This window comes from Mobula birostris, chromosome 3 (assembly GCF_030028105.1).
Source record: "Mobula birostris isolate sMobBir1 chromosome 3, sMobBir1.hap1, whole genome shotgun sequence".
Taxonomy (NCBI): Eukaryota; Metazoa; Chordata; class Chondrichthyes; order Myliobatiformes; family Myliobatidae; genus Mobula; species Mobula birostris.
The window spans coordinates 129,515,609-129,535,089 of record NC_092372.1 but is presented as its reverse complement, the minus strand read 5'-3'; the positions used below and the strand labels follow the sequence as shown (position 1 = coordinate 129,535,089).

General features: G+C 42.2%; 1 protein-coding gene across 2 annotated transcripts in view; it reads left to right on the top strand.

Annotated features, from left to right (window-relative positions):
* The first annotated feature begins 9,176 nt into the window (after positions 1-9,176).
* trim33 (tripartite motif containing 33) overlaps positions 9,177-19,481 on the top strand; it is a 212,343-nt gene continuing 202,038 nt past the window's right edge. The window contains exon 1 of one of the 2 annotated variants that reach the window (XM_072253354.1): positions 9,177-9,888. In XM_072253354.1, the coding sequence (XP_072109455.1) occupies positions 9,252-9,888 (637 nt within the window). In that variant the 5' untranslated portion in view covers positions 9,177-9,251. The remainder of the gene's footprint in view (positions 9,889-19,481) is intronic. The other variant, XM_072253355.1, reaches the window with a different exon arrangement.

Below are 19,481 nucleotides of genomic sequence, written 5' to 3'. Positions count from 1 at the left end.
GAAGATTGAGGCAAAGCGGAGTAATGACGGCACTAAATGGCGACTCCTTTGCTTGCATCTTCGGAAACAGCTCTATTTCCATCTTTAATATCTTTATTTTTTCCTTTCAGGGTTCTTTTGAAGACCCCGACCTGGAATTACACGCTGACTACGGTTCCTTGCAGGAATGGGGTTCTCGGGGTTCCATAACTGGCTGTTGTTGTTCAGCACTCCAAGGGCTCGGCCTAAGCGTCTGGCTTGGATTTGGAAGCCTAGAATCTTGGGGCTCCGGAGACGGGAGGATCGAGGGCCGGTGTCATGGCAGGAGACCCGTGTGTCGTCAGGGGAGTCAGAATATCTACGGCTGTGTGCCCAGAGACCCGAGATCTTTGCGATCTTTGGGCACAGAGCTTGAAAAAAAGCAACATAATGGACTTTTAACTTTGCAAACCAGCGAGCTGTTGGTTATGTCTCCCCGCTCGCTGGTAAAATGGAGACACCTCCTTCTCCCTTATTAGGGAGAGAGAGAGAGCCTGTGATATGTCATATACTGGGTGAAACGCAGAGCCTTTGGGGTAACTGCAAGTCTGTGTCTTTGCCATTGCTTTGCTCACACCTGAGTGCTCAGTGGTGGACGCTGATGCTTCTTTTGGCCGGTGGGGGGCGGGATTGTTGCTTGCTGCCGCTTACATGCAGGAGGGAGGGGAGCTGGTGGGGCAAACTTTGGGGTTCTAACATTTAACTGTCATTCATTCTTTGGGGCACTCCTCTGTTTTCGTGGATGTTTGAGAAGAAAAAGCATTTCAGGATGTATATTGTATACATTTCTCTGACATTAAATTGGGCCTCTGAACCTTTGAAGAATAAAAAGTACAACAAAAATGAAAAAAGGACTAAAGAATTTGTCTAACACAAAGCTAACCAGAACCATGAAAATGCACAGTAAGATTTTGTATAGAAATTTTAAGGAGAAAGGGATCATTGATTTTAAACAACATGAGTCTGGGAAATTAGCAATGGAAAGTAAGAAACTGTCAGGTAAATGAAACAAGTATTTTGCTCCTGTCTTCTTTTTTCAATGTAAAAGTAACATCCAAAAAGTATCAGGAAATTGATGGGATGGGAACACTTACACTCACAGGAGAAATGGGCAGCACAAAGGCGTAGTGGTTAGCACAACGCTTTACAGTACAGGAGGCCCGAGTTCAGTTCCTGCCACTGCCTGTAAGGAGTTTGTGCATTCTCCCCGTGACCGCGTGGGTTTCCTCCAGGTGCTCTGGTTTCCTCCCACAGTCCGAAGACCTACAGGTTGGTAGGTGAATTGGTCATTGTATATTGTTCTGTGAATACCCAAATTCCCTCGGGATCAATAAAGTATGTCTGTCTATCTGTCTGCCTGATAAGGCTGGGGATTGCTGGACAGCATGGCTCAAAGGGCCAAAAGGCCTCCACACTGAATTTCAATAAAGAAATAAATGATTCTAAACAAATGGTTGAGGTTACAGATTGATAAATTGAGGTTACAATATGATCAGCCAAGATTTTATTGAATGTTTGAATAGGCTTCAGGAGCTATGTGGCTTCAGATTTATATATTTGTATGTAAGTGTTTTCTGCACGCAGGCTGATCTTTCCTTGATCCTGTTGTAGTCACTATTCCATAGGTTTGCTGAGTATGCCCGCAAGAAAATGAATCATGGGACTGTATGCACTAACATACAATATTTATACTTTGATAATAAAATTTACTTTGAACTTTGAAATCCTTTTTGATAAACAGTCAACAGTGGGAAGTCTCAAAATTAGTCCTGATTTTCAGGCCCCTCACACACAAATGGACGGACTAGGCACATATAGGCTGAACTCTGAGGACAGATACAAAGTACGCCCTCTACACCCATTGCATTGTTTTTAAAGCAACACATTTGTTCACTTCTGCCTTCAGGGAAGGACATTTCTAGTCCTTAATTGCTTATCTGACTCCAGACTCACCAATGGTGGGTCCCAGGAGAAGCAGTGGTATATTATTCATTACAACAGAGAAGTTCTTCCAGCTCATTGAGTCCATGTCAGCTCAGTCCCAATCCATTGCAACCTGTTTGCTCTCACATACCCAACAACTGTCATTTGGTTCATTTGGCATCTACTTTAGTGGGTTAACTTGTGCAAGCCTATTAATCTACCAGCACACGTGAGAGGAAATTGGAGCACCTGGCAGAAACCCACATGGTCCATGGGGAACAACACACATAAAAGTTGCTGGTGAACGCACCAGGCCAGGCAGCAACTCTAGGAAGAGGTACAGTCGACGTTTCGGGCCGAGACACTTCATCAGGACTAAGTGAAAAAAGAGCCAGTAAGAGATTTGAAAGTGGGAGGGGGAGGGGGAGATCTGAAATGATAGGAGAAGACAGGAGGGGGAGGGATGGAGCCAAGAGCTGGACAGTTGATTACTAGCTCTTCTTTCAATTAGTCCTGATGAAGGGTCTCGGCCCAAAACGTCGACTGTACCTCTTCCTAGAGATGCTGCCTGGCCTGCTGCGTTCACCAGCAACTTTTATGTGTGTTGCTTGAAATTCCAGCATCTGCAGATTTCTTCATGTTTGGTCCATGGGGAGAAAGTGCAAAGTCATGGGGTGAGGACCAAAACGAAATCCCTGGGTCACTGCTGTGTCCTGCCAAAAGATTTGCCTCACCATATTGTTAGGAAGTTAAATCCTGACTCTCACATTTTGTTAAATCATTGAAGAAATTTGAACTGGAACATGAAATATTGGCTAATGAATGTTTTCTACTGATGTTGATAAATGATAGTGCAGAGGGTAGCAGAAGCAGAAATTCTGTCACTGTTCAAGATACAGTTGGATGGTGGTCTTGGGTAGTATATGCAATTTATTTTTATTATTGATTAGTGGGGCTGAATGGGCTTCCTAATCCATATCTGGTTTATTATTTGTAATCTTGCAAAGCAATGGCATCTCCTGGTGGTGAGCATTGCAATGGTCAGATTTCTCAAACGCTCATGCTCAGGTTTTCAGGTAACAAAAGGAGACCGTAGCACGTGCATATAAGTGCAAAAATATTAGCATTTTTTCCATGCATTCTTTTTATTTCTTCAGAGCAGAGGTTCCCTGCCTTTTTTATGCCATGTATCAACACCATTAAGCAAGGGGGTCTGGGGACCCAGGATGGGAACCCCTGCTTTAGAGAGAGACCTAGTCCATATTTTTGCAAATTTTATTGATAGGTTAGGGGGGAGAGACTTTGTGGGGAGAAGATGGTTACATAAACCATTATGAACTGGTCTACACTGAATTTCATGTCAGCTTTTCTTTCAAAAGTGCTCAAATACTATTGTAACACTCGCTTTGCCTAGCGGCTTAATATAGGAGGTGATAACCCCCTGCTGGCCAAACTTAAGAAATCTCATTTGGGTGGAAGCTGCACGATGTGTCCCCTGTTACAAATCAGTACCCTGAAATAACAAACAGTACACAATATGCGTTTAAACGATTAAGCTTTAAAACTCTTACTTTGACGATACGGTTGGTAGAGAAACAAAATATAAAAGAAAAAGGGCCCAAATCTTATTAAACAGTCTGTGCACAAGGTTGGAGCTCATGGTTTCCCCTTCGCCGATCCTCCTTCGATCGTCGCTGCCCTTCGGACCCTCGCTCTGAGTCCACCCTGTCCAGCGGTCTACTAAATCTCTCCATTCGCATCTTCTCTCTTCATCTCTCTCTCTCCATCTCTCTCTCTCCCTCTCGCAAAAGCCCGCGAAATCAACTGCTTCCAGAATCACAAGACAGGGCAACAAAATCCTGATTGGCTAACATGTATCCACTGTCCTGTTGTCTCCAGCCATAACCCAAACATTGCTGCTACAAAAAAAACCATTACATTAGCAGTGAAACCTTACAGCACGTTACACTATCTTTCAGTATTCATGTCCTATCTTTCCCTTTCAGCTGTCAGTCCTGCAGAATACAACAATGCTCAGCAGGAACTGGATCAAAATCAATGTAAAAGCTCTGGACTGCAGAACAGAAGAGTGGCTTTCATTCATGACCTCTGAGGTTCACTGTTCTGACATTTATAGTGCAATTCTGGTGAATATCTTCATTAAGATGTTCTCCCAGATTTTTTTAAAATTTAGTTAAATTTACTTTTAATTTAATTTAATTGGTTGAAAATACATAAATTTGCAACATGTGTTGCTATCCGAATTGTGGTGGGAGTTGGGATGGGGAGACTTGCAGCATGAACTTCTTGGCTTACACAGGGAGTATAAAGGCAGTCTTCTCATTGTCACTACATCAAAGTCCCTCAACTGCCTACTTCACTGTGCAAAATGAGTACAGTACTGTGCAAAAGTCTTAGGCACATACATATAGCTAGCTGCATAAGACATTTGCACAGTATTGACAAAATTTTATGTATTGAACTGCACTGCTGTCACAAAAAAAAACAAATTTCATGACATATGTAAATGACGATAAACCTGATTCTGATAGGGGTCTCAGTTGTGGACTGAGAGTGGGAAAAGGGCAGGGAGAGGGGAATCGTGGTTGGGAAAAGGGGGAAGGAGTGGGAAGTACCAGAGAGACATTCTGTAATGACTAATAAACCAATTGTTTGTAATCAAATGACCTTGCCTGACATCTCAGGGCGGGATGTGTCTGCACCTGCAGCAATCCAATTCTTCTTCAGGACAACAAAAGACAAGCTGAAAGTGCTGGATAATGAGGTTTCAAAAATAAATAAAATAAAAAGCCCCCAAAACAGTAATGTGAAGATCACTATATAGGGATAACATTACACAAAAGCTAAAATGCTCCTGACTTGTTTGGAGGGCTCAAATCAAACTTGTATTCCAAAGCCACAAACATTATGTCCAGTATGAGATAAAGTAAATGGCAATGAATTTGTGAACTATTTCACCATTATTCTTAAAAAAAATAAGGAACAAGTATGGAATAAGTCCCTAGAATGTTTTGCATTTTCTAATCTTTACAGTCCTCTGAAATAGATTAGAGAAACTCAGACTAATTTACAGCTGATATAGATCCTACAATAGGCATGCTACAAAAGATAGGAACAATCTGGAATGTTGGAACTCTGTCAACCAAAAACAATATAATTAAGACACATGAAATGGCAAACAATCTGATTGATAGATTTCTGTCACCTATCAATATTAATGACAAGGTATCAGAGATGTTGGTACATGTCATCTGAGATCTAAGATGGAACTAGTTGGGTCTTTATTCATTGGAGCGTAGAAGGTTGAGGGGGGACTTGATAGAGGTGTTTAAAATTATGAGGGGGATAGATAGTGTTCACGTGGATAGGCTTTTTCCATTGAGAATGGGGGAGATTCAAACAAGAGGACATGAGTTGAGAGTTAAAGGGCAAAAGTTTAGGGGTAACATGAGGGGGAACTTCTTCGCAGAGAGTGGTAGCTGTGTGGAACAAGCTTCCAGCAGAAGTGGTTGAGGCAGGTTCAATGTTGTCGCTTAAAGTTAAATTGGATAGATATATGGACACAAAGGAATGGAGGGTTATGGGCTGAGTGCAGGTCAGTGGGACGAGGATAGGGTAAGAGTTCGGCACGGTCTAGAAGGGCCGAGATGGCCTGCTTCCATGCCGTAAATGTTATATGGTTAAATTAAGCTGAATGCCCAGTTTTCTCCTGTTACTAAGTTATCCCTTGCCAGTGTTGACTGAATTTTGACCATAGACATTCAGCTTGAAGGATGGCAAATATTGCTAGCTTTCAATTTCCAGCGTCATCAGTTCTTTGGCTTTTTATTGCTAATTTCAGAAATGCTTTGAAGATGTTCTGGAAAGCCACCCATCCAAAAGGATTTGTAAGGAGTTTATAGAGCATATATTTTTACAAGTTGGATATACTCCGGAGCACTTAGGTAGCATGAGTGCAGCTACTCTGAAGGCAGCAACTAGTAGAGTTGCTCGTCTGCCTTAGGTAGAGCAAGCAGGATTCAAACCTGAGCTCTGGTGCTGTGTATGTGCGGGCGGAGTTTGCTGTTCTCCCTGTGACCACGTGGGCTTCTTCCGTGGTCTTGTTGCTTCTGTTTCCTTCCACAACCCAGATATGCACGTTGGTAGGATAACTGACCAAAGTAAGTTGCTCGTTAGGTGAAATGATCATTTGTTCGTTGTGTACCGTGTCATATGACATGGGCAATCATGGTTTTTCCATGACCATGATGGTTCCTGGCAAATATTTCGACAAAAGTGGTTTGCCATTGCCTTCTTCTGGACAGCGTCTTTACAAGACGGGCGACCCGAGTCATTATCAATATTCTTCATAGGTCAACTGCCTGGTGTCAGTGGTCGCATAACCAGGACTTGTGATCTGCACCAGCTGCTCGTACGACCACCCACCACCTGCTCCCATGGCTTCATGCGACTCTGATCGGGATATCAAGTGGGTGCTACACCTTGCCTAAGGGTGACCTGCGGGCTGGCGGAGGGAGGAAGCTTTGCTTGTTGCTTGGCGGCCGGGGCAGGGTCGAAGTGCTTGGCAGAGATGGTGCTCAGTGCTCGGTGTCGGAGGGCTAATCGGAGGCTCAAAGTTTTCAGACGGACTCAGAGTCGGCTGTGGTCGGGTGCTTCCAGGGTGCTGCATCGGCAAGCTTGCGGTACTGGAGGTTCATGGCAGGGAGAGTTTCTTCCTTCTACCGTCTGCGTGAGATGATGGGCTATCGGGACTTTAAGACTCTTTTTTACTGTGCCCACGGTCTGCTCTTTATCAAATTATGGTATTGCTTTGCACTGTTGTAACTATATGTTATAATTATGTGGTTTTTGTCAATTTTAGTCTTGGTCTGTCCTGTGTTTCTGTGATATCATACTGGAGGAACATTGTATCATTTCTTAATGCATGCATTTCTAAATGACAATAAACGAGGACTGATTGTCCTCATAATCTAATCTGATCTAATAGTGTGTGTATGTATGTAGTTACATAGTGTATGTACCTGTATATGTGTGTGTTTGTATACAATATGTATGTATTTATGTATGTGTGTGTCTGTGTGTATGTATTTATGCAGTATGTGTGTGTGTGTGTATATTTATGTGTTGGGGGGTGGTCAAAAAAGAGAAGAATGAAAGGGGGTTTCTTCATGCCATTTTTAGTTCATTTTCTAATCAGGTTAAATCCACAAGCCTCAATTCCTGACTATTCTGCCAATGGGAAGTGTCACTTTTTATCAACTGTCTACATCCTTCAAGATCTTAAACACCTCTAACAACCTCAGATTCCTAACAACCTCCTTTGTTCCAAGGGGAATTACCCAGACCCCTAAGCCCATCCACATAACTAATGTTCCTGGACTATTAACATCCCTTCTGCACCCTTGCTAAAATATTGACATTTTCCCAAAGTGTGGAGCACAAAACCTGATGCAAAATTACACGCACTTCTAAAGCATTTTCATTTTTTATGTCTCCACAATGTGCAAATAAGACCATATGATATAGGAGCAGAATTAGGCCATCTGGCCCATTGAGTTTGCTCTGACATTTCACCAGGGCTGATCCAATTCCCTCTCAGCTACAATCTCCTGCCTTCTCCCCATATCTCTTCATGCACAGACTAATCAATAAATCTACCAACCGCTGCCTAAATATACCCAATGACTTGGCCTCCACAGCTGCCTTGGCAATGAATTCCATAGGTTCACCACTCTCTGGCTAAAGAAATTCCTCTTCATCTCTGTCCTTTTATTGTGAGGCTGTGTCCTCAGGTCTTAGACTCACCCACCTTATCACTCCATCAAGGCCTTTCAATATTCAAAAGGTTTCAATGAGATTTAAAAAATTATATATTAAAAAATATTTTCTCTGTGCCCCTGAATTTGGCTTAGAAAATGCAGTGACCCAATTTAATAAAATTCAATGTCTTTGCAGCAACCTGTGGTCAAACAGCAGTAGTTTTGTCCAAGTAAATCAGTTAGTCATTTTTTAAAAGAAGAAAAGCAATCTCATATGTCGAAAATCTGAAATGAAACAGAAAATGCTGAAAATACTCAGCAGTTCAAGTAATGTTTGTTGAAAGAAAAATGGGCAACATTACTGGTTGAAGACTTTGATTATCAACATAAGCACAAAAATCTAGGCTTGCTCTCCACCTTACCACACAAGGTGTTTTGAATTGCTAAAGCGTGGCTATTCTCTGTCCTCTAAAATGAACTGAAAAATTCTTACACTATTTTGAAGATCAATTATCCATAGTATCCTGCCTTGCTCAAATTTGTCCCATAAAGAAAATAACCTGGTCATTGTCACAGTAACATTTCGGGGAAATGAAAGGAAAATGGAATCTCTGAGGAAACCCATGTGTTCAGAAGAAGAAATGCAAGTTCCACACATACAGCACTAGAGGCCATGATTGAATCCGTGTCTGAGGCAGCAACTTTACCAGCTGCACCACTGTGCTACCATCTATTGGTGAACTGTTGGCATGCAAAGTGATTTATGGCTTGAAAAATATACGTTTTCTATCCACACGCAGAGAGGGCAATTGAAATTGGTTTACTATTGTCACAGGTATTCAGACAGAGTGAAAAGCTTGTTTTGCATACTGTTCCACATTGGCCAATATTTTATCACATAATTTGGTCAACAAAACCCAAGTCGAGTATAATGGCACATATTACATATTTCATTGCATACAATATGCGTGTGCAATGAAAATAATATCATCATGATGCTGTTTTTTGTGTGTGGCAACAAGCTGGACACATCATTCCCTACGTCACCGATACTGTAAAACATCTGCCAATAACTAGATTTGGAGGGGAAAAAAACATAAGTACGGGGCTTTACTTATACGATTGCCGATTACCTTAAGCAGACGTGTGAACTAGTGGATATATTGTGCATTCATGAGATTAATCGCAGTGAAACGAAGAGGCCCAGTGCCAATATTTTTAATGAAAGTAAGCGCAACATCCATCCACGTGATTCGAATCCCGCGCGTGACCGCCATTTGCAACCCATAGGAGCGTTAAACCATGGAGTCAGCCAACCAATAGAAGGTGGCCTCGGCTTCCTGTGGCTTTGATGACCTTGTTCCTCCTGCCTCTCGGCAGCCAATCGCCAACAGGTTTAGATGAGGCGCAGAGGCGGCGAGGCGCCTGGCCAATGGGCGCCGCCGTTTCACGCGGCCGCTGGGTCTCGGAGAGCCCGAGAGGGTTTTGAATGTGAGCGTGCGCTGTCCGAGGGAGAGAGGAAGGGGAAAGATGGCGGAAAACAAAGGTGGAACTAATATCGAGGCAAACGGCGTCAGTGAGGAAAAGAGCGGCCCGCCCGACAAAGACGGGGAGAGCCGGGAGAAGCCGGAGCTGGAGGCAGGTGCGATTCTGGCGGCCGTAGTGACAGTAACGACATCAACGCCGACAGCAGCGGTGACGACACCGACGACGACGACACCATCGCCAACGGCCGCGCCGGTCACCGTCTTCGAGGTGCCGGGGCCTGGAGCCAGTCCGGTTCTCAGCCCGGGGGCGTGCCTCAGCTCGGTGCCGATCCAGGCACCGATCTCTGCTACATCCGCTCCCCCTCCGGGTCCGAGTCCTGGACCAGGACCGAGCCCGGGCTCCGGACCGAGTCCGGCGCCAGGACCTAGTCCGGGAGCGGGCCCAGAAAAAGCAGTAGCGGCGGCGACGTCCGCCTCCTTGGAGGTGAACCTCAACCTATTGGACGAGTGCGCCGTGTGCCGAGATACTCTGCAGGGAAAGGAACCCAAGCTGCTCCCATGCCTTCATTCCTTCTGCAAACGTTGCTTGCCGGAACCCGAGCGGCAGCTGAGTATTCCCATTCCCGCCGGGGGCAACAATACTGCAGGAAATAACGGGGAATCGCCAGCTATTCAGCAGGGTAAGTACCACTCAGCAGACTAACTGCAGGGGATCCACCCGTACACTGCGGACTTTACTTAAACTTTCATGTTGTGAACGTCTGCCCCTATTAACATAACCGTATCGTCAAGATTTTCTGAAGCTTTTTTGAAACTGATTTCACTGTGTGTAGCAAATATTGAGAAGTGTCCATAATAGCGCTGTTCAACGTGTGTTAAGGCAAACAAATTTGCATGAAATAATAAAGGGTGCATCTAAACCTGTATGTCCTAACGAGTTGTTTGAAGTTGAAAGACTTTCAGATTAACTAGCCTTGAATTATTCTCCATCTCTTTTACCCATTTGAAATTTCATGTTGATTGTTGGGAAAGCTCTTGTTTCAGTTTTGAAATAATCAAGATTTAAAGCTTGTGTTCTTAGGGGACATAATCGGACATATTGAAAACAACTTTTTCATTTCATTTTTTTGGTGTTTAGTTCAAATTTGTGTTTTTGAAAGAATTTGGGATTTGGGCTGCCCTTTATACTGAAGAAATGGAAACCATTGCTTGAAATGTTTGAATTATTGATTAGAATTTATATTTGTTCAAATTTAAGTTCAAGCTCTACTGCCGTGGCTTGAACTGATGGAATATGGTAGAGTCACATTATTATGACAAGTTTAACGACCCAAAGCAGGAGTAAAAAGACATATTTTAAACACACAGTAATTGTATGAAGTCCTGTAAAGGTGCTGTTTAATCATATTTTTAGAATCTCTACATGTTCTGACAATAGCTTGGAAAATATATTTAAAGTTTTTAAAAATCTACAATGTTGTTGAAATTGTAATAATATCTGGTGCTAATTTATCTCCATTGAGATTGAAATCAAGAATGGCTTATTTCAAAATCCACCATGAAAAAATGGAAAGCAATTAGCTGTTACACTTGCCAATGCGTCTCCCCCTCAAAAAAAACAGAAAATGTGTTTTTTTTCAAAACTGTATTTCAATAGGTGCATATGCTGCTAGTTTCTCTTGTTGTAAACCAGCATTCTGACTTCCTGTAATGCCCACCCCCTCCATTCCGCATTCCCATTTCCCCCTCTCACCCTATGTCCTTACCTGCCCATCACCTCCATCTGGTGCTCCTCCGCCCTTCCCTTCCATGGCATTCTGTGTTCTCCTATCAGATTCCCCCTTCTCCAGCCGTTACCTCTTCCACCAATTGACTTCCCAGCTTTTTAGTTCACCTGCTCCTGGTTTCAACTATCACCTACTGTCCTATATTTCTTCTCCTCTCCCACTTCTTAATCTGACTTCTCATCTTTTTTCTCCAGTTCTGATGAAGGGTCTCAGCCTGAGACAATGATTGTACTCTTTTTCCATAGATGCTGCCTGGCCTGCTGGGTTCCTCCAGCATTTTGTGTGTTGCTTGGATTTCCAGCATTTGTAGACTTTCTCTTGTTTGTGATTGTAGGTTTGAGAAGCATTTAGACTGTGTAGCTTGGTAATTGGAAAGAAAACAAGTAATTGGCATTTGATTCCTGTCATGATGAAGCCAAGTGAATTTCTTTAATGGCTGAGTTGTGGTGTGTGGGGACATTCATTGCATTCTTATTTTTTTCCAGCCCACTTCCTTTTCTTTCCCCTGCCCTGCAACCCCCCATGAATGACATAACATTCCAAGTTTTCTCCACCATTAAATCATAGTTGATTTATTATCCCCCTCAACCCCATTCTCCTGCCTTCTCACTGATACTTTAGACAACCCTTTATTAATCAAGAACCAGTCAACCTCTGCTTTTGATATACCCAAGGCCTTGGCCTCTACAACTGTGGCAATAAATTCCACAGATTCACCACCCACTGTCTAAAGAAATTACTCCTCTTGTCTATTCTAAAGGAACGTACTTCTTTTGAGGGTCTGTCCGCTGGTCCTAGACTCTCACTATTGAAAACATCTATTCCATATCCACACTTTCTAGGTCTTTCATTATGTGGTAGGTTTCAGTGAGTTCTCCCCTCATTCTTCTAGACTCCAATGAATATAGGCCCACTGCCATCAAATGTTCCTCTTATATTAATCATTTCATTCCCTAATCCTCCTTGTAAGACTTCTCTGGAATAACATGTACAAAATTCTAGAGGAGCTCAGCAGTCAGGCAGCATCTGGAGAGGAATAAAGAGCTAATATTTTGGGTTGAAAACCTTCATCAATACTCACCAGATGAAGGGTCTTGGCCTGAAACATGGGCTCTTTTATTCCTCTCCATAGGTGCTGCCTGACCTGAGTTTCTCCAGAATTTTGAATGTTAATCTGGATTTCCGCAATTTTCAGAATCTCTTGCGATTATAACCTTCTCTGGATACTCTCTAATGTCAGCATATCCCTTCTTGGGTGTGGGGCCTGAAACTGCTTTCTATACTCCAAATACAGTCTGTCCAATTCCTCATAAAGCCTCAGCATTACATCCTTGCTTTTGTATTCTAGTCATCTAGAAATGAATGCTAACATTGTATTTGCCTTCCTTCCTATCGACTCAACCTGCAAGTTAATCTTTAGGGAATCTTGCACTGGGACTCCCTAGTGCCTTTGCACATCCAATTTCTGAAGCTTCTTCCCGTTTAGAAAATAGTCTGTGTTTATTCCTTCTACAAAAATGCATGACCATACTTTATTCCATCAGCATAAAATTTGACATAGTATTTTCTCAACAATAGTTCTGCATAAAAGTATGATGAAATAAATGTAGGGAGAATTTGATTTGGGAATGATTTAATTTCAAAGATCGAAAAGGCTGCAATACCCAATAGTGATAATGAAGTAGAAAATTGTAAATGGAATGCTTTATTAGCTGTGTACTAAACTTCTTATGATTTGTGTATTGTAACTGACAGAAACTGGTCTGGCAGAGAAAGAAAATATTCATAACTGTTTCTGACAATGGGTACCACAAAATTCTTACTCTGGGGTTGCATAGATGGATTTGGGTATATTTTGCACACCTTAATCAAGTTCTGTGCATTTTTGTAAGTTACGCCTACAGTTCATCTATTAAACAAAAGGGGAAGGAGATCAAATTGAAGTGCAGTACTTAGCCAGCTGTTCTCGAACTGGTAAATGGCATTTGGGCTTTATTATAGGAAATTGTTACTGAAACTGTCAGCATACAAGTCATTAGTTGCATGTTGTCTTTTCAATTCTTTAAGGAATACTGAATATCACCTAACTGATAATTGAGGCAAAGGATGCTGGGGCATTGAGACAAGGTAATGGGGTAAGAGTGGAAGGGAAAGTGAATAATAGCTTTATAGTGTTCTCCAAATATTTGTATTGTGATTTAACTTTGGAAAAAGGTAAATTTATGATGTGTATATATTCATTCAAGCTCATAGAACTATGTTTCTCCCTTTGATAAGCAGAACCTAACTTGGGTCATAGCATAGAGGTCTTGAGGTGGGGCTTGGTGGGTGGCAGATGTTTCCCAGGGGTCATCAGGTGCACACCCCCTTCTTAGATGTTTCATCAGTTTAAGCCCACTACATCAACCAGTGGCTGTTTCACTTGGCTGCCTCTGAGTTCTTTTGTAGCTTACCACTGTCCTTGGCCTCAGACTCCCAATCACTTCAGCGATCTGACCATGGAAGTAACCACAAATGCTCTGCAGCCAACCTGTAATTGGAAAATCGGCACCTTCCATTCACGCTGCTTAGCATCTGTGGCCAACTCAGCGTATTTTACATGCTTCCACTCCTACGCCTTGCAAGTTACATTTTCCCAGGCTGTGATCTCTGAGATTACTACAGCCTTCAGATTGCTGGACCACCAGACCAAGTCTGGTCTGAGGTCGGTAGTGGCCATCTTGGGGAAATATTAGCATTTTGTCAAGGTCGACAGCTGTGTTCCAATCACCAGCAGGCTCCAGTATGCTTGACACCAATCGTGTTACTGAGGTGGCATTGTCTGTTCTTGCTGGACAAAGTGGGTGGTGGTTTTCCCAGACATATGGGGCTTGGAGTTGTTATTCAGCCTTTGCTCCTCAAACATCGGAGGTCCTGGTGTGTCTCCATGTGCATCTTCCTTGAGTGAGGCTTACTTTGCAAGATGAGAGGACGTGCTTGAGGTTTGCCCTTCTTCTTTGACAGAGTGGACAAGCTGACTCTTCACTGAGCCACTGGGAGAACATCATAAACTGCTCTTATAAGGAATCTAATCTTTCTTCCTTCCTTTTCCCATAAGTATTTCCAGCTGAATTTTCTTTTCTGAATGTTTTCCCACCTTGTCCACGGTCCCTGTTTTTCCTGAGACACTGCTCTTGCTTAGCTCATCTCCTCCTTTTGCTGTACTTCCTCCACCAACATAGCTCGCCTTTGCTTTTGTGTTGTCACCTTTTGCCAGATGGGCTTATTTGATCCTGTACCAAGACCCTTTCTTGCAGATTGCATGAAACTTGTAGTCGACCAGCCTTCCTTGACTGTAGGAATGCTCCTAGACTATTTTGTTTTAATTGTCATTCGGGCCCATTTGATGTTTGAATGGAGCATCTCAAGCACCATTTGTTCCATGGGGTGGTAGATGTCAGGATGGCTAAATTATTCATAAATACCCGATTGGTGGTAGGCATAGTCCTGACTTCAGTCGTTCTCCTTCTACTACCCATTTAGAAGCTCTAATCATGCTTCCATTGCCATGGTAAAGGCCAGTGGAAAGATGGTGCAACCTGCCATTATGCCTGTCTCCACAGGCCGCCAGGCTGTTGTACTCCGCGGTTATCAATGAGAACTGGAGATCTTGAAAGTAGGCTTTGACCAGGGTTGTAACACATTCTGGTATACAGAAGAATTCAAATGAAGGAGGTTATGTGAGTCCGATCCAAAGGCATTGGCTAGGTCCAAGAACAAGACATTTCCCTTTTCGCAGTTTGTATTTGATGCCAAATTATACTTGTGTGTTTCAAGCGTCCAGAGGAATCCGGGCATTCCTGCCTTCTGCACATGTGTTTTGATGAGGTTGTTGTTTTTCTCCAAGTGAGTAGACAGCTGTTGTGCTACGACACTGAAAAATATTTTCTTTTCAGTATTTAGATTTATTTGCCGAAACTGTCCAATTTCTAAGGAATCTCTTCCTTTAGGATTTGGAATTCCTCCTGTTCGCCTACTTGCTCTAGGAATAAGTTTATACTTCCAGACCACCTTCATCTGTTTCCATAAGAAGTTCAGGACTCTTGGTGCATTTTTTTTTTATTAGAGTTTGCACAGAGCTCCATTTGGCTCTGGCACCGAAGCAGCCCTCGCCCGCTTTACTACTTTTATTGTCTCACTGTATCTGGGGGGACTGATGTCAAACTGCTAATGTAGTGGGTGAATCAGTGGCATATCTGAAGGAATTAAGATATGTTTGGCTCTCAGGCTGTCTGAGTATGTCAGCTTCAGATGATTTTCCAACTCTTCCTTTGACATCTTAGGAATTCCATTCTTCAGCTTTGTGAAAATGCTTTTCATGAACTTGTAGGGGTCCTTATAGAATTTGTGTGTGTGTATCTATCTCTCTCTCTCTCTCTCTCTCTCTCTCTCTATATATATATATATATATATATATATATATCATATGATGTACATATGATGTCTATATATATATATATATATATATATATCTCTCTCTCTCTCTATATATTGTACATAATCATCTCAAAGAACATTGCAGGACCATTTACAATAATGCAGAAATGGGTATAGAAGATTCACTTGACAGGGTGCAGGTAAGAATTGTGTATTCTATTAAGACAATATTTTCAGTTTTAAGTAAAGATTTGATGGAATCGTTTATTCATGGAGAACTAAATGGGCATCAAGTTATCGAATTACATTATGCTATTTAGATCTGGTGTGATTTTTATTGCTTTGAACACAATGGTAATTTTGTCAACAATAATTGAAGGAGAATCGATGTCGTTGAAAAATATTCGCCTGGTAGTTTGTAACCAGTTTAATTTTGTTTTTCAACAAAGATTGCTGTGTAGGAAATCCAACTTGGAATTATAAGTCAGTAACTGAAGAGAAAATAGTTACGTTGAGGTACAAATTTCTGTAATATTTGTAGTCATTATCTTACTAATAGGATTTAATTTTAAATTGCTGACGGAATGTGTAACTGTGCAAACAGTATGTTGGTCCAGGTAAAGAGGGGTTGCTGGGCAAACAGAGACAGCAACAGAGGCTGATAAGTGGAGACGGGGGGAAAAAGCTATAGATCGTGGAATCTGAGACTGGAAGATGGTAGGGTGGTGTACAACTGTGAGCATCAGGAGGATAATAGGGGACCTATTGGTTGTGTAGGCAGATGGAATCACATGGGAGAGGTAAAAGAACAGGGTTACCAGGGGCAGGGGTGGGTGGGGCTGCTGGTTGTAAAGGAGGAGCCATGTCAGAGGATAGATCAGAAGGGGGAAAGTCTGGGATGTGGATTACCACAGGTAATTTATTGTTCATACCATTACTTAATCACTGGTAATCTGCATACCATTGCTCTTGTTTGATCCATGCAGGTCCTCTCATTTCCCCCCTCCCCCACTGGTTTCATCTGCTAATCGCTCATATCCACAAGATGCTCTAACCTCTTTTCCCCCCTGCCCCACCATCTTTCCTTTGGTTGCACTGCTTGCCTTCCTTAACACGTTATCTACAGCCCTGTTATCTCCACTTACTACCTTCCCCACTCTGTCAGTAACTTCACCCTTCTGTCCCAAAACCTAGCTCCATTTGCCCATCAATCTTTATTTGGCTCCATCTACTGCATCCCAGCTACTTCCTTGCCCCCTCAGCTTTAAACTGCCTACTCTGTCCTGTGCAGTGCATCAACCCGAAATGTTGACGCTCTTTGCCTCCACTGTTGCTGCTTGTCGCACTGTTCTTCCAGCAGTTTGCTATGCGCTCTGTGCCAGGATCATCGAGGCAAATCAACTCACAGGAGACAAATGTTATGAAGCTGCAGCTTGAGCTATTGATGAATATTTTCATGGGGCACAAAGCAGGAGTGTGCTGAAACAGTATCAGCATTAATTTGGTAAAATACTTCAAACTGCTTTGTGGTAGTTATTGCATTAAAATTGGCGATTAAAGTAGTTTCTAAATATTCTGCTTTTGAGTGGGCATTAAAGGTAAATTTAGTGTAAGAGCATTGATTATATAGTTTAGAGAATTGCATTAATCTTTACTGCACTAGGTTTATTTCCTATCAACAATTATCTTAATGATTCAGGCACTAAGCCAAGCACCACACGCAAGAAACAGCTACCATAAGCCCTACAACTTGCGTTCCTCTTCCAATGGCACCAGGAAAATTGAATGCCTTTGACAGGATGTATGGTTATTGCTCTTGCATCTTGTAAGACAGTGAACCTTGTGATACGTACCCTGTAACTGGGTTGCCAAACCAGCAGAAATGGAATGCTCGTTGGAGTCTGCGATTACTAGGAACTAATAAAGTTTTATTAAAGAAATAAGTAATATAGTACACTAATCGTAAGGATATAAATGTAACAGGTTAGCAATGATAATACACACATATACTCAGAACTAGGGTAATAGGAATCAACCAAGCTCTATCGCAGTCTAGGGGTAAGATGATCAGTCTTAAGTGAAGCAGAGTTCAGTTCAGTTTAGTGCAGTTCGAAGTAGTCGCTCTTGTTGTACTGTTGGAGAGAGTGAGAGATGCAGTTGGTTTCCGGCAGACCTTTTGATGTCTTCTAATCTCGCTGTGGTCACGGACTGTGACCCCTCCATTCCGGATATGATTGTTCTTCTGCGGTGAACCCGGCACCCAGGCAAGGGCGGACACATACCCCAGGTTCCCACCGATCGTACCTTTACACTTTGTGAGCCTCTGATGGGTTCCAGCGAACCGGTCCTCCAAACTCCCACCAACTTGTGGGGGCACACTGCTCTTTCCAGGGTCTCGTGGTGTGTCTGGTGCCTTAGCAAACTTGTTCTTTTTATCCCCCTGCTGGGGTATCACCTGTCCATCAAACTTCAAACAGTTCAGGTTCAAAGCAACCGGCCTGTCAATATATAAATTGTATTTCTTTCCCTTCTCTCTCATTAGCATTTTGAATGTTTCTCCATTGTCTTCCGTTCTCTCTCTCATTAGCATCATCTGTCTGGTAGCTCTGCTTGGCGTCACACATGACAGTTGTATTACAAATAAAATGTAACTAGGCATTGAGATGCAAAACTCTTGAATTTTCCTGTGAAATATCGATGTCCTGCTCAGAATTTCTAGTGCTTTGCAATGTGGCAGTGTTAGGCCTCGTGTATAGTGTTAATAGTGCTGGAGGAATGCAACTTCAGATTAACCTGATGCAGGTTCTTAATTTTAGCAGTGATAGATCTATAGAGAAAATACAAAGTTGGATTGTTATTGTTATTTGTCTGATTTAGATCTTTAAAATTAAGATGTGTAGTAATTTGGAAGGTTTTTAAAATCCTGACTGTTCAGATGGTCACTAAAGCTGTTTGGTTGCAGGGCTTTGGTTGAGGTTAAGTGATTCATGAATTCTCTAGGAGGAGTTTATTTGTCCATTCCTTGTCACTCCCTGCTGTTGCTCAAATGGAGGTGAGGGAGTGCTTCAAGTAAGCAGGATGGGGCTTCTAGATAGTATTTGTAGGAAAGTGAGTGATTGCAGACCAGTGACATGAAATCAGGGTCATTATTTATCAAGTCTTTACAATGCTATTTCATCTAGCACCAATGCAATGAACTTTTCAACTCGGATTGTCTTTGGGAATGTGGTGCTGTCACCACTTGCTACCACCCCTGTTATTGCTTGTTCTGAGCAATATGCTTGTTAGAACTTGGAAGGATGGGTAGGTGGCTTGAGGCTGGTGGCAGCAGAAAGAATGTTGGCCATATTTTGAGTTGGTCTTGTATTGCTGTATGAAATGTAGAATTCTGTAAATGTGTTAACTGGTTGTTCTGTTATTTACAGCAAAAGACCCTTATAAGCCATGTAGCATTCTCAGATGATGGCTTTGTGCTCATTTGCAGAATCCATTGATATTTTCTATAAAATATGTTGAAGCATTGCTATGAGAAGTGTTTGTGTTAGGTTATAATTGGCTGTGGAATCTATAGCTGCTTTGTTCATGACGTTGAATATCGTCCACATTTGTAATTGCAACAAAGTCGATAGAAAACTGATTTTTGGCTCTATAGCAATTATTTATTGTAGTAAAATTGCAAATGTTCAGAAATCCCAATGACTTTGCACCACATGTTTGCCAAGCTCCCTTTCCACTCTCCTGGCCCCTGGTTTCTGTGAATTCTTTTCAAGCTTGCCTTGTTTGATGGTAAACTTGTGATAGGAATGTGTGCCATTTTAATGTGAATTAAAAGTCTATTTTGGAGTTTTAATAACATCCAGACATCTACCAATTTGGCATTATAAGAATCCCAAGTGTACTGTGTTAGTATAATTTTTGGGTTTAGGTCATTTACACTTAGCAAATGGCTTTGGCCACCAGTCTTCTGTTCCTTGACAATGTACTGTGGATTGTAGTTTGTAACAATGCATTTCCTAAAAGCTGTGAGTACCAGTCCAGACGCTGCTGGCGTTGGTGGGATGATGTAATCA